Here is a 15624-nt window from a genome sequence, read left to right as displayed (position 1 = left end):
ACCAATTCGACCACTGAGGCAGGTGCATGCGATATTCTTGTGCGGGGAATCTACTTCCGCAGTTTCAGGATGTATGCATACGATTTCTCGGCATCTTTACGCAACGTCGCACCGTTTTTCCGTTTATTCCCTTGATTGTTAGTTGATCTCGTGGTCGACGTCATTAAGATCGTGGAAACGAAACAACTTTGCTAGATAAACCTGGCGACGTTTGTTCTTCGGTGTGTTTGAACAACGTTTCGCGATTAGGATGATATTTAATCTTGAACAAACCATTATCGTCCGTTAAGCTCGAGGAATGTAAATAAATAGCGAAATGCTCCCTTTTGTAAATCTTAAGGGGACGCTGGAGTGATTCTGCACCTTTTGCACTTATTGCATCTAGAATTTCAGTGACACCATGCTGTTCTCTGATTTAGTGCAACACCGCCGGTCTGTACACGAAAGCCACATAATTTGTGTATTACACAAATGTTTTCATGACTCGACAGTTTTAGGTACGAAAGGTGCAAAAAGTGCAGAATCACTCTAGCCTCCCCTTGCGTGAACCCTGCGATCTTAACGCGGGATTTCAATATCGCGAGAATATTCGAATTAAAAACGACAAGTCCACGCGACTCTCGGTGTGACCGATTTAAATTTTGGCAGAGAAATTAAATCATCTTCATTTGAATCAGTTGTCTCAAATTTGCCAAGTGAATTCAGTATCCATTATGGGGCGGGAAGCAAAATGTCGCAACCGATCCTTTTCATGTCGGACAAAAGAAGCGTATCGAAAACTCGTTATTACACATGTGGAAATATCAATAGAGAGAGCTCGACAAAAGCGTTTAGCTCTTTTCCGCCACATTGACGTATCGGTAGAACGTTTTCCGGCGAGACTTCCCGCATAGACCACCCCCACGTAGCGTGGTAGACGGAGAAGGAAAGTGCATTTAATCACGTTTAGCGTCAATCAAGGCTAGTATGGACTTTAGAATCAGTCGCATGGACAGCCTCGGTTTACTCGTACTACTTAGCGGTTTCCCCTTTGCTCTCGCATTCGCGTAAAGCTGAAATGCAGATTTTCCCTCGGTGATTGCAAGGGGAAGTTCGACATCGGCCGCCAAAGGACGATCGGCGGAAGCGTAACAGTTTTCTGGCTGCACGACTTCGCTTACGTAAGACGTGACGTGTCTACTGAGATTTCCGACACAGAAAGGATTTTAAAGCCAACGGCACACGGTACTATTTTCCCTACCGGATTGCTCACGAAAACCAATCAGGACGTAGCCTTAAGTCACCTGATTTAAAACCGCGCATCCTCATTGGTTCTCGTAAGCAATCCGGTTGAGCAAAATAGTGTCGTGTGCCGATGGCTTTAGTCACTGTCGCATTCAGCCTTCGAAGATTGAAACCGATGTATCGCGACGTTTGTGAGACGTTTAATACATATCTGTTTTGCATTATTGAACAACTAGATGACGATATCGATCCTTTATTGCTTGAAATCACCCGAGTCAAGTACACACAATTATTACAATTACAGATGTACGATGACCATTGTAATTATTTCTTCATAATCTGGTTATATAACATAATTATTAATCGTCCTTACGTATATAGCGGAAAGTGCTCTATTATAAGGTAGGCTTCTAATATGAGATAGCAGGTTTTCAACACCCAAGTACAATCACGAATCTTTTCTCACAACAATTACACAATGTAACGATGAATTTTCCACTAAACAGATTTCCGAGGGGTAAACCGCCGAGGGCACTGTGGTGTACAGATTTGCGGCATTACCGGGCGTTACTAGGCATTGCATATATAGAGGAGCGTCGTCTATTATGAGATAGGCTTCTAATATGAGATAGCAGGTTTTCAACGCCCAAATTCAATGACAAATCTTTTTTTCGCAATGATTAACACAACGTAACGATGAATTTTCCACTAAACAGACTTCCGAGGGGTAAACCGCCGAGGGCATTGTGGTGCATTGGGCCCTGCTGCGGCATTGTAAAGATAAAATAAGATAATCAGCGGGCATTGGGGTACATGATTTTGGCGAGCGGTTCACCCCTCGCGAGATTTCGCCCCGAGGGCAATAAATTCATGGTGAAATCAACTGACGGTGCCTATTAATTAAACGGAAACCCCGCTATCCCATATTAGGATCTTATCTCATAATAGGGGACTTTCCTCGATTGTATTACTATTGCCGCTGGCCCTGTAGTTACCGCTGTGTGGCAAACGTTAATCCAGCGTTTAAATAAAAAAACACCGTGATGTATGCGGAAAGAAATTTTGACAGATTGCCAACTGGTTGAACACACTCGGCGCATCTACCTCCGTTAACGAAAATATTATTTTCGCAGTCTCGTATTCCTATTCTTCGTTGCGTAGCGTTAAGTGTACAATAATACTCGACGATAACAAAGGTGATATCAAGTACGACGGAGTCGCATTTATCAGACTTAATTCGCGAGCACGCGAACCGCTCGTATAACGTAAGAAGAATTCGCGTTACAATTACTGTTGAATCGATGATGGAACAGCGGATCCTCCAGCACCAATTCCGCCGGGGATATCGCGGGCCACTTCGCCGAGCTCCCCGAGCGGGCTTTTTACCGGGAAATTTATGCATAAGGTTTCCCCTCGTGACACTATTTTATACATATATTAAAATTTGCGCCGCTGGATTCTTCCACTCGTCGCGGCGAAATGGAATCGCGCCGAGTAATTGCGCGAGTTTTATTCCGCCTTCGCCGAATTTCAAATCGATTTCGTAAGGTCGCGCTCTCTCTCTATCTCTCTCGTGTTTCAACACGGCAAACGTTTCCGTAATATTTCAACAATTCCGAGAAAAACACTTTCGGGAAGTTGAAAATTACCCGAGCTTAAAAATACGGAACTCGTTAAGCCGATTGCGAAAATGGTTTTTCTCGAAAACTGAGAGACTTCTCTCCCGCATTTGTTTCCTCGTGTAGAATCGTCAGCTTCCCAGTCGCGTCGCGAACGAGAACGGATGAATCGATCGACTCTCGGAAATTAACGACGTTTCGCACTTTATGCGCATTTCTTTCGACGATGATATCACTTTAAAGGCCGCCGGCCCCTCAGACGCTTTCCTCTGGGCTTGGGAAGATTTAATTAGCGGTATCTGCCATCGGAGTTAAACGGATGTCGTTAAAAGCGTAAACACGTCGCTGCATCGTGTAAATCGTTATCGTGCTATCAGTTCGCAAGGGTCGGTGAGCGTTGGACGCATATTGTTTAAGATAATCTCGCGCGCGCCAACTGCGATGTAATATTTTGGATTTTGCAAAATATCCCAAGAAAAATGGAAAGTGGACGTAGAGGATTTTTCCTCGCTGAGAAATTTCGATTCCCTCGTGACACGCGATCCTTTCTCGTAGCTTTTCGAGCTGTGACACGCGATGTTTCGATGCCGCTCGCATTGCCGCTCGTTGAAGCTCAAAGGGCAGGGTCTCGCCATTAATTTATAATTTATACTTGGCTGGAAACGGCAGTCCGAGTGTCTCTAGCGAGCGAACAAAGTCTCTGTTCGCTGGCGCGAAACCGAACGTAGCGATGACTCACCTCGATCTCTCGTCGTGCGATTGGCTTACTCGGTGATTCACGCACGGTTGCGCGTTCGCCAAAACGTTCGTGACGTGATGTTTCCAACGCGATGTGTCGCGGGTGCCGATTTTTCCCCCGATCCTTGGAGGACTCTGGAGAAAAGTATCGGGACGATATATGGGTGCTTAAGTTTCAACGGCGAACGGAGAACCGAGCTACTCGAGCCTGCATCTGAAGCTCGATCTTGTATCCGGAAGAACCGGACGATAAATAAACCAAAACGTATCTTTGTAAGATGAATCTCAAATGAACCGCCAATGAATAATTCGAGGTCAAGAGTGCCTTGAAATTTTTATCAACTTTCAAAGTTACAGTGTTTACCTATAGTTGAGCTATTCGTCTCAAGAACCTCCTGCCTGAGGTCACGCAATTTTTGGATTAATTCAAGAGATATTTGTGACTTTGGGACTTGGCTCGTTCCTGCGGACGATGCTAATCTGCTCGATTACGGCATGATTTGGTAAATTTAAATCCGTTTGACGAGAGCGTAGGAAAGGTGTTTACACGTGTGCGTGACGTGACTCATAAAGATGTCTATCCCACGTGATTAATCAATGTAATCACCGGCTGAAAAATTACGGCAACTCGGCGCAGCTTGTCTTCCGTAATGAAGAGGCAGTGGAGAAGTAAATACTAGTTTTCCGAACCATCGAATTCTCTCACACTTGCCTGAACAACATCCTGTTATCAGACGAGTCGTTCGGCAGAAGGAATTAATTTAGAATGTCAGGAATACACGACATTAAAATATATTAAATATTTATGCCGACACATGTCGATAATTACCTTTTTTTTTCAACGTGGCGTCGCATATTTTGTGCTTAACAAATTTTTTCAGATTGCATAATATCATGAACCAGTAAATCGATGTGCAAGTGTATGTTCTTTTCTCTCGCCGTCTTCGGTTCATAATTTTATATCGATATTACGCACACGCACACACACACGCACACCGCAATACAAACGGCACGAGCGAATAAACAATAGGTAAATTAGGTATAAGTATGCCAATAGAACCGTCTATTGAGTGAATTAAACACGTGCCCATAATATATTCATTTCTACGTTCGGAATATCAAGCGTTGCCTTGTCAATCCATTTTATCCGCGGCTCTCACGCGGTCTTTTACTTCGATAATATCGTTTAACAATGTCAAATGTATTGCGGCTCAATTAATATCAAACAAATTTCCAGAGTTTCACAGATATTTCAACACGATTTATTAATTTTTAATCGTTTACGTGGATTTTACCTCAATCGAGGTATAAAGCACGAGGGGAAACTTTTTTTTTCAAACAATACAGTACGTAGTGCGGCGCAATAAGTTTATCAAAGCGTAAAGATGTAAGGTGTAAGGCGCGTGCGTTTTATTACGCAAATATGTATTTACTTGTTGACTATAGTTGCCGCAATACGTACGCTATCGCGAGGCACTTCAAAGTTTGCAGTCTCTAGTTTATATAAATTTTAAATCCGACCAACATAGTGTACAAGATTGACGTCTCTTTTTTCCTTCTTCTTTCTTTCGGTATTAATGAGAAATCTCAAATCTTCCAATTTGTCACTTCCTGTTTTGTAGACTATGTGCTTTGAATTTAAAAAAAAATCTAATAAATAACGTAAAAGGGGCTAACGAACCACTGATGTAAAAACTTATGTTTATAAAAATAATACAATACAATAACCAAAATAATGTCAGACTCGAAAGACTGGGACAACGTGAGACCCGCGAGTACGTTTTGAAACTTTTTGAAAAAGTGATTGCGTTCATGGGAATTGTCCCAGTTACATGCGGATACGTTTATTACGCTGTAACTTTACGTTTGGTTTGCCCAGTTTCACCTGGCTTAGTGTTAACGCGAGTCTCGAAATAATCCTCATCTGGATCATTGGAATAGCGAAGGAGAACGAACGAAAACGTCGTTTACTTAAATGCGCCCACTAATTTATTTCACACGATAGCAGCCACTTTATCGCTGGTTTTTTACGATAGCGGCAACTCTGCCAACCGGTGCACTGGTGATTACACGTGAGCATCTCGCCGGTTTTTCCGGGTAAACAGAGTTATCGCGTTTATCACAAAATATCGCCGCAACGCTCCGTTGTGCTATCGAGGCCTTCGCTGTGCATACCGAAAAATGACGGTAAAGCTAGGTACATAAACCAGTCTCGCCGATGAAATTGATGTGAACATCGCGATAAAGCCCGACATCCGAAGGGCGAATTAATCCTCATTCTTTCAAAAATTAATCTTCGCTCACAGTTCCAAGGCGACTTTTCTTAGCAGATTTTTCGCTCGAGTTGCTCAATTGCTCGCGATATTTGACGCTGAGAATTAAGAAGGTACAAAAAGAGAACGTTCGATTGAGGCTTTATTAAAGGGAAGACTTCGAATCGGCCAAGGAGCACGTTTGCCAAGCTCAACAAGTTTACTTTAGATTCACAATCGGTTGCACGAGATATTAGAATATATACTCCAGTTTTTGATGATGCATGCAAAGAACTTTAATAAAGCATTTTAGCCTTTCATATTTCTTCAATCGCGTGGCTCTAGCACTCTATTACCGTTTTTCCACTTTGATTCACCGCCCTGTAAGGAGTTAATCAGCTGATGGGGAAAAAGAGGTGGGCGCCGTCAAACGATGATAAATTGCTGAATAATGACGCCCCGGAATTGAAGTTTTTTTTTCCACATCCCTCTGGCATAATCGTGTCGAAATGTACGTATGTCGTCGTTTAAGAGCTACAGTGTTGATTTTAACGGGACACACTTGTTCGCGCGTTCTGGACTACCTAAAGACTCCCGAAGGATGTGCCGCGGTTTGTAAATGCCCAGGTCGACGTCGCGTTTACTTGACATTCATCCGCACCCTCGTTATCTCCATACTCATTTTTCACGATAATGTCACCCGACGTCCTCCGTCGGCAGAGGCATATTCGTGAACGGAGAAATGTCGGGCGATTCACGGGCGAGCGAGCGAAGATAATCGGCCTCGCGAAATCCTCCCGCCCCGCCGGATAACAACCGCTGTTCGTTATCAATAAACGATATCGGCCGTTATTAAGGCGCGACGAAGATCGATAATGGTATTCTATCGCGAGCTGCTTATCGCGCGAAATTTGGCGCGATTAAGTTGTCAGCCTTACACGTTGTTTCAGGAGAGAGAGTGTTGCCGTTTCTAGGCTGCGCGTGAAAGACGAAAAGAATTCTGTATGAATATTTTACAAGTGAATCGTGGATTATCTTTTAAAAATGTAATTTCCATTTCGTCGTCCCTTCGCCGTACAATTCTCCGTATTTCCCGAGAATTTGGGCTCGATACAAAATGTTGGATCCGCTCACGATGCTCGACGGCGAGTCGATACGAATATCGATAGCCTGTCGAATTTAAGCGTCATCCGTGTCGCCAGGTTTCCCGATCCAACGCGCGCTAATAATAGCTTCCTTGTAGCATTCGCTCGCAATTGGCGACGGTATATCGGCCAGTTTGAGACGGCCGTGCCTGCACCTCGATATTTATTCGCTATCGACGTAATTAGCATCGATATTTATCTCCCAACTGCTGACTACCGCCTTTATTCTTAGCAAAATTCCACCGCCGGTCCGTTTCGCGACGTTTCGCCATTCAGACCGCGTACTGTCCGTCTGGCCTGCAACTTGTCCGGCGAAATTTTCTCTCGATAACTTACACTCGTCCGATCGCGTACACGTGATACCACACTCTTTCCGCATTATCCATTCGCGAGTTGTAAACACGATTAATTTTCGCTGATGGACGATAAATCGCGGGTCAGCGATGCACGGGAATAATAAGTGATTCGTTTCAATGCCTCAGTTTTTATTTTAGACTTAATTAGAATCGGAACTCGAGTGGATAATGAACCCAATTTAGGCTCGCAAGACACTCGATTTCTAATTGAAATAAAAATTCGTTCAATGCTGAAGATCAAAGGGGTCTATCAAGTCTACCCTTTTTCTTTTGGCATTTCTTCCCCTGTAACCTTATCGTTTTCAAACTTGCCAAAGACTCCTACCGTTGATGATTGATTCGCTAAAAACGGAGTAGCCCATTATACTCCTGGATATAGTCGTAGCGAGTCGATTGTGCGTAAAAAATTGATGTCGCAGGGTGAACGGTTTCGAAAGCGGACTCAAACGCAGGAAAATGTGCCGCACGCACCGAATGGCCTTAACCTTTCACATTTGCAATGCGAAACTCGTGAACCAGTGTCATATATTTATTCGCACAGATGGAATACATTAAGTGTCATGTGTTGTGTAGCAATCTGTACGTATAGCTATACGTCGGTTACGTCCCGAGCCCGTCCGGATACACTATCAAGATTAGCACTAGCAGTGTCGCAATTAGTAGAAACGTTATATTCCGCCTTTAGCTCCCCATTTGCGAAATAATCCTACGCTCCCGTTGTGCAATCGGTTTTAGGGGAAAGTAGCTTGAAAGGAAGCCCGCCGAAAATTGCAATTTACACGCGGGATTATATTTCAATTACCGATTTGATTTGAAACGCTCTTTCGCCTCCGCCCGCGAGTGTCCAATATTTGTTTCTATATAGCAAACAGGCATATTGACATGAAGCCAATAAGCGAAGAAGCAGTCCAGTAGCGACTCGTCGGCGATTAAACCTTTATGTATTTTATTGATTAGCCCTCCGAGACAAGGGAAATTGGGTCAAAACTGACTCGTTGTTGAAATTTTCAGGCATACATGTGTCACGCAGTTGTGTTTCGATGGCGTTCGGCCGTTTTTTTTTTTCATTACTTATAAGGCAGATTTAAATTTATCAATGCGTTAATAATTTATGAGCGCCTCGCGTAAATTTTTTATAATTCACATACGTAGGCCACGCGCACATGCATATCGTATCTGAATTTACTTTTATTACATTTTCCGAACATCACAGGTGCGTTCGCGTTATCGGAGTGTACACCTTTAAGGCGGCTGCTTTCTGCTTCGGGGCGCAACGGCTTCTGTACTTTAGTTTATACTCTTTCGCTTCTATCGCTCTCGGTCCAAGTTAATTCTCTCGTGACATCTCTGTTGACTCTTCTTTTTCTCGGGCGCTCACCGCGGCGAACGACCCTGACGAGGAACGGACAACGGAGGCTCAACTGGGAATCCGAGATCGGGCGATCTCTCGCGTTGCGTCGCAACGCGGCAATAGACGAGGAGAACTTGTTCGGTTTCGGCTCGGTCAGTCGTTAATTGCATTATGACGAGTCCGCTCTCGCGGACGAGGACACGAGGGAGGAAAGGGGTGGGGGCGATTCTGATATAGTCTGACCAGAGGAAGCCCCTGGTACTATCTTCCGTCTTTCTCTCCTGCCGATCCGCGCTTCCTCCTGAATACGGCGGAACCCTCTCCCCCTACGGCGATATAAACCGCGTCTTCCCCTCTCTCTTCCGCTTTCTCTCTATCTGTTGCGGTGGCGGCGGCGGCGGCGGCGGAGAGGACGGCCGCGACGTAGACGATCGCGCGGTGGTGGTACCTGGCGAACGGTGGCCTGCCTGCCTGCTTGCCTGCCTGTCTGCCTGCTTGCCTGCCTGCCTGCTTGATCGCTGCCTGGAGAACGGCTATGTCAGTCTGTGCTCCGTTGCTGGCCTAGCGGCCGGCCGAGTGATTCCGACCAATCAACCGGAGCGGAGCAGATATTATATATTTTTCTTTCTCTTCCTCTTTCTCTCATCTTCCCGCTCTCCCTCCCCTTCTTCCTCCTCTGCCCTCTCCGTTGTTTTATGCCCCAGGCCCACCTACCCGCAACTCCTTGGTACCGCCGCGCTCGCGTCCCGATGTTCGGACTGGGGAATAGGAAGGTCCTCAAGTACTCCGCCATCGAGACGTCGCTCTCCATTGACGTCGAGGATACTGTCACGTGTTTCTGCAGGTCAGTTTCTGCTTGCCTTGCTCCGGCGCGACGACGAACGCTGAACCAGCGGTCCTTATACGTGTACACCGACGACGGCGCGTCGGTATGGTGGCCGGTGGTGTTGGTGATAGCGTTAGCGTTCTCTCCCGTTCCCATGAGATCTAATCAGAGTTGAGTACAAAGTGCGCTGATAATTTGCCTCGCCCAAGATCACCTGTCGGTGATGCACGGTGGCTAGCAAGTCGGTCGTATCGCGAAATGTAAACCGTTTCACTTTTTACAGTGAATCAGTTATCGGCGTATCTTATCGATAGTTTATCTTTCGCTTTGGATGGAAAGGGGGCAAGTCGATAGGTTTTCGTGATTTCGTGATTTGAGACAAATATTGTATGTGTTTTCGAAAGAAAATTCTCACGTTTCCAAAACTTTAAGGCCCATGAAAATCTGAGATTTCTCGATATATTTCTTCACATAACAAAAATCTCTCTCATCTAGGATGCGTCACGATTAAACAATCACCGTACGAAACGGTTGATTCTCACCGCGAATCATTGTATTTCACGAAAGAATGCGTTGTCATTTGAAACGTCTTTTCATACGCCGCTGTCTTTCGACTTAAATAAGTCGCCGTTATCTCCGTCTGAAAAGCTAAAGATACGCTGTCTCATTGCTATCGCTGATATACGGACTTTTGTTAACGATTCAACGACGTAAAGTGTAATGCACAGAACAACTAACGCAATTATCTTCAATTTATTCTTCGGCAACTGACTGGCGTCATCGCAACGTAACGACGCTCGCAATTATTACTAACAGTACTAACGTCTTCCGTTTTTCCTTCGTTTGTTTCTTTTATATCGTTACGAAACGCGTGCACGCTGAAGGACGACGGTGCATTATTTATACGTCTGTCGGACAAAAGGGGAGTGCATTCTGGTCACACCTTTCTCACAAGACGCGATAGGGTTGGGAATAAAATGTATATCCCTTTTCGCAACATCTGTTTGCGTGAGATATCGCGGTGAAAAAATGTAAATGGGATACGAGAAGGCTGCTCGGAAGGCCGTCCGCGAAAACACGAAAAACCGTTTTATCAGACGGCGAAGCTGTTTCTATGAAAGAACGAGAGCTTGCGGGTTTTACTTCTCTCGACAAGGTCTAAGGCGATATGCTCTTGCCACGAGGTGAACGAGTATCGGGATGTTGAGAGACGCGAATGAAACGCGAATGGCTGCTCTCGTACAATTTTACGAAATAAATCTCGGGAGAAAATACGAGAAACTGCAAGAATATACGGCTACAATAAACTGTCTCGTCGAACGACTGTTTCTCGCAGGAGACTCAGTTTACACAGCCTGCTTCTCGCTGTTTACTTTAATGACGTACAGTATTTAGCGACATTATCTTGCGCTGAACAATCGTCAGCTAAATAATATCTCGGGACTTTCGAAATTGTCTACGATTTCGAGGATTCGCGTTATCGCACGTGGAGGATTAGTAGTCGGAAGTTTCAATTAATCTCGAAAGCGTATTTAGAAAACAATGAAAGCTACGTCGAGAAGAGAGCTTCGTCGGGTGGTAATATCTTCTCCCTCGAAATCGAAATTTCATTCGCAGACAAGTTCTATTATGAGAACGACTTTGTAGTCCAACTAATCTCAAAACCCACGGAGACGGAAATGCGAAGAATGTTCCCGTATTAGATGAGTACAATTCGTCTAATACAGGAACCTTGTATTCATCTAATACTGGAACATTCTTCGAATATTTTCCTGTCTTTTGAAAATGAACCAATTCCTCCTCAAAGGACGAGATCTCGCAGCCACTTCAACTCTGTCCTATCGCGGTCCCGATCTACAATGTGCTCTTTGCAATCAGAAACATTCTGTTTATATGTGTAAGCAGATCAAATATGCTTAAAAAGTTGGTCAACAATGTTCGATTGTACCAATTTGTCAAAATTGCACGAAACTAAATGCGGTCGAATTGGTGAGACGCCCGCCTGGAGAGCAGGGAAGTCCAGGTTCAAACCCTGACTGAGGTAATATTTCTTGCAAAAAATTTTCTGTATTAAAACATTGGCCGGCCAGTGTCGACTGAAAAGCTCGATTATTGAAACTAAATGTGTTTGCTGGCTACAAAGTGATAACGCTCTTGCGTCTCCAGACGCAAAGAGCAACATTGTAGATCAGACTTTGCTCGCGTATCCGTGCAACGTGATTACGCGGACGCGTGTGACGTGGACGGTGTCGTAGCACGTGTCCCCCCACGATCGTCGCGGTTAAAAAGGGGGCCGGGCCGCTCTTGCGGCTTTCGAAACTCATCGAGGATCCTCGTATGCCGTACCGGTTTTTCGTCGCACGCTGGACGGCGCGTGGTCTCAAAACGCTCCACTTTCCTGACGCGGACTGACGTGTTCTCTTCTTCCTCGTTATGGATTTTTGGCCGTCCGAGCCTCGCGACTCGACGCGTTTCGCCCGCTTTCGTCCGTTTACGCAGCGGGCGGCTGCGATAGCATTTTCGAAATGAAACTATAATTCAGTCCCAGCGCGATCACGTACGATGATTGTTAGTCTCGAATCGCCTCGCAAAGAGTCGTAAATTAGATTTCCAATTGAACAGAACTTACGTGACAAACATCGCTGCGATCAATTATCGATCCTTACCTATATACTCGTGCACGTTAGAAGACATTGGTATTTTGTTCTACGAATAAAATTTCAGTCGATGTTTTCTCGGCAAAGTTGCCGAAGGCTTAATTAGCGCGCTGGAGTATATTTAAGTTTCAAGGTGGCTTAAAATTAAAAAGTCTCGGCGAATTAAGATTCAAATGCGTGGACAGCTAATAGAACTTGGTCTTTGCCGCGTCTTTGAAGAAAAAGTGGTCTCCTTGAGGGAGATTGTTAAGGCGATCGCACACAAATGAGAAAGAGGGAAGGCCACACAAAAAAAAGAAGGTCGCAATGCTGGAAATGTACATATATTTTACATTAAATGTTTAAAGAAATTTATAAGAAAAAAAGTGAAACTTTTTCGGCATTTATATCTTCTCGTTTTCTTCTATTTGATCATGCGAACAGGTTCCTTTAAGGAGATCGTATTTTTCAGGAATACTTTGTACATCCACGTCTTTTCCCGAACTCCGACGGCGTAGCGTAGCATACGATTAAGGCTACGTCAATATTTGCATTTAGCGAAGTGCTATTGGATGGGCAAGTTTTATACTTCGATATCTACCGCTTAGGTCGATAGCAGAATTAAGACGCCGACGACACGACCTCGTTTCTTTTTAATGACGGCCATGTCCAGTTGAAGATATGGAATCGGCCGTGATCGAGCGTTTGCCGAGCAGGCATTGATTTGTAAGCCTTGCACGCCTGGGTTAAGAAGAAACGGCGCGCATTCAGGATCGAAATGCGTCGCGGTTGTGAAAAACTTGAAATACGAAAAATATCACGTTTCAGAAGAACGATCGGTTGATGCGCGCGCTTTTGCTATCTGCATTTTAATGTTATACGGTGGAGGCGGGAGAGACCGCGGGATTTATTATGATCACAGTGGCGCCGTGCGTGATAACGACACATCAAAGTAATGGCGTGACATTTATTCCCGAAATGGGAGGCCGTTGATGGCTCATTTGGCTCTAAGCGAAATGAAGCGCGGCGGATCGACGAGAGAATATCTCGCTCGCGAGTGCGTGCCAGTTTCTGTCGCGTGGCGAGCACACGTTGAATTGGATCACACGTTTTCATTAGGCTGATTAGCGTACCGACATTGACATTGCGACAATGTCACGGTAAAAAGAAATCACCCGTCGGCTGTTACCTTCACACCTTTTGTGGGTTTTTCGCGGCGTCATAGTTGACTTAGCGTGTCCGCCCTGCTCCGATATCGCGTTGTCGATCGATCAATCGCTAAAGGCGATCACTATCGTCCGCGTAATCGCGAATGCACGTTGCGATTTTTCTCGTCCGCGCTTTTGTTGAGGAAAAATTTATAAAAAGTTATTTTATACTTCAAAGTATAGAGAATAAATAGGAATAAACAGATTTTCATTTACGTTTATTATATTTCTGAAAAGAAATCAGCGAAAATTGGCTTTTCTTTGGGGCTCTAGAGAGTTGTAACCCCTTAAAAGGATTCTCTCTGCGTCCTCATTCTGGCGGCTCTTCATTCCGAGTACGCGGAGGAGGGGCAGTTTCGTGGGCGACGCGAAACACGAACCGATTAATGGACTTCCGGCTAGGAGACGTCAGGCGCGGCGAGACGCGACGAGAAGGCCGGTTTCGCGGAAACCGCGGACGAACCGCAAACTGTCGTGCCACACACGCCGCAAGACAGGAAAACCTCCGTCCGAGCGGAAGCGCTCGCACGCCGGTCGATTGTGCGAGGAGGAAGCGTCCGATTGACGCGCAATGCGGAACTTGTTCAATCTGGAAGAGCGAAAGTAACTTTGTCCACTTGTCACTTTTTAGCCTAAGGTAGCAAAATTATCTATTTTTCGTCACGTTCGTTTCTCATCCTCCGCGTCAAACGTTATTTTTGCATTTCTTTATGACCGCCACTTGCGACGCCTAGTCTCGAGGACAAGGACGGAGGTCGAGATGCGCAGCCCGCGAGAGTGCCTTGGCGAAATCGCCCTCGCGGGAGTGGTGACGCATGATATAGGGGGGTAAACAAACGTGAGGGAAATGTTTGTCGATGGGGTAGCGCCGTGACGTCACGCGGAGGCGCCTTCGAGGCGCCGACGTCCGTCCGTCCGTCCATCGATCCGCATCCTGTAAGGATGTAATCCCGGAGAAGAGGGTAACCAGTCGCTCCGATGGCGCCTGGCGCCAACCCCCGACCTATCCCCCGATCTCCTCGCCGATCGTTCCGATAATTATTTCCGTATCCATGGCTGCGATCTGCCGGGCGCTCTGCGTTGTCGAAGCTAAAGTACAGGAGCCCGGCCGCAAGGATCTCTGTCCTTGAGCCTCAATCGTTATCTCGCTGGCTTTTGCTCGTTAAAGGACTCGACGCGGAAACCGTGCGGTCTAATCTCGAGGGCCTTGCGCGCTTTGCGCCATAATTTCCGACGTGGATTACCGTACCGGATCTGCCAGATAATCTCCCGGTAATTATCGATACAGCGCCTCCCTTTATCTCTGCCGCGAGCGTAATCATGTTTGATGGCTAGTCTCTCTCGTGATAAACAGGGAAGAGCCCCCTGATTCAGCATCCATTGAGGATCACTCTCACGGTTGAAGAGGCTTTTATTGTCCGAAACAGTTGTGGAGATGGCAATCTCTTTTCGCACCGTGAATCGGTCTCGTATCGTCATTCTCGCTGCATACGCTGATGATGGCAAAACGAACGAGTTATTTCTTTTTGCTATTTTAAGGCGCGTGTGCTGCATCATCGACCATTTCAATGTAATTCCTCGGCACGAAAATAGACGTATCGCAGTCGTTTGGGGCACACGCTTCTTCGGGCACCCGGGGCGAAAAAGTTATGCGGTTGTTGGGATATTTTCTGTGCTCTTTGATCTTCGAAAGATTACACATCCCGGAAACGGATCACTCGCGTCAAATGAAGGCGACGAAAATTTTTGGCAGAAGCGGAAGCGCCTGTTTCATCAGTCAGAGCGTGAAACGTTGAGCGCGGGCGCGCGTCCTGCGCTCGTCGCCGAGTGATCTCCCGCTCTTATCATGTCGCGCGCTCGTTTGGCATTTGAAAGCATCCGGAGCGGGGAAATGAAAGATTTAACGAACAATATCTCGCGTAAAGCCGATCGATACGGGACCGACGCGCGGCACAGGGATACAAAGCGACATGTGACGCGGGGGAAGGATCACAGGGAGATGGAATGCGGGAGAGAACAACGCGCTGCGCGTAGCGGCGAGCTACGCGGCAGCGGCGGGGGCGGGGGCGGAGCGGAATATTGATTGTCGCAGAGTCGGGGCGCCGCTACCCCTCGCCGCCGCGCCACGCGCGCGCGGCCCGCCGTCCGTCCGGCAGTCAGCTGACTCGTGTTACCCGACTCACAGCTGATCCGAGCACGCCGCCGTGGTGGCGCAACCACCGTCGCATTGCCACCCTCGCACGCGCCCTCCGCGCTTCTCTCTCTCTCT

The 15624-nt window shown here is 46.3% G+C and overlaps 1 protein-coding gene across 2 annotated transcripts in view; it reads left to right on the top strand.

Annotated features, from left to right (window-relative positions):
- Positions 1 to 15624, top strand: part of LOC105562809 (MOB kinase activator-like 2) — a 30015-nt gene that overhangs the window by 2716 nt on the left and 11675 nt on the right. The window contains exon 1 of one of the 2 annotated variants that reach the window (XM_012013891.1): positions 9098 to 9529. The exons of the other annotated variant lie outside the window; for it this stretch is intronic. Within the exon in view, the coding sequence (XP_011869281.1) occupies positions 9381 to 9529 (149 nt within the window). The 5' untranslated portion in view covers positions 9098 to 9380. Of the gene's footprint in view, positions 1 to 9097; positions 9530 to 15624 lie in introns of those variants that run through there. 2 annotated transcript variants of the gene reach the window in all.

Source organism: Vollenhovia emeryi, unplaced genomic scaffold (assembly GCF_000949405.1).
Source record: "Vollenhovia emeryi isolate VEMERY1.0 unplaced genomic scaffold, V.emery_V1.0 DF939183.1, whole genome shotgun sequence".
Lineage (NCBI taxonomy): Eukaryota > Metazoa > Arthropoda > Insecta > Hymenoptera > Formicidae > Vollenhovia > Vollenhovia emeryi.
This window is presented reverse-complemented; position numbering and strand designations above follow the sequence as displayed.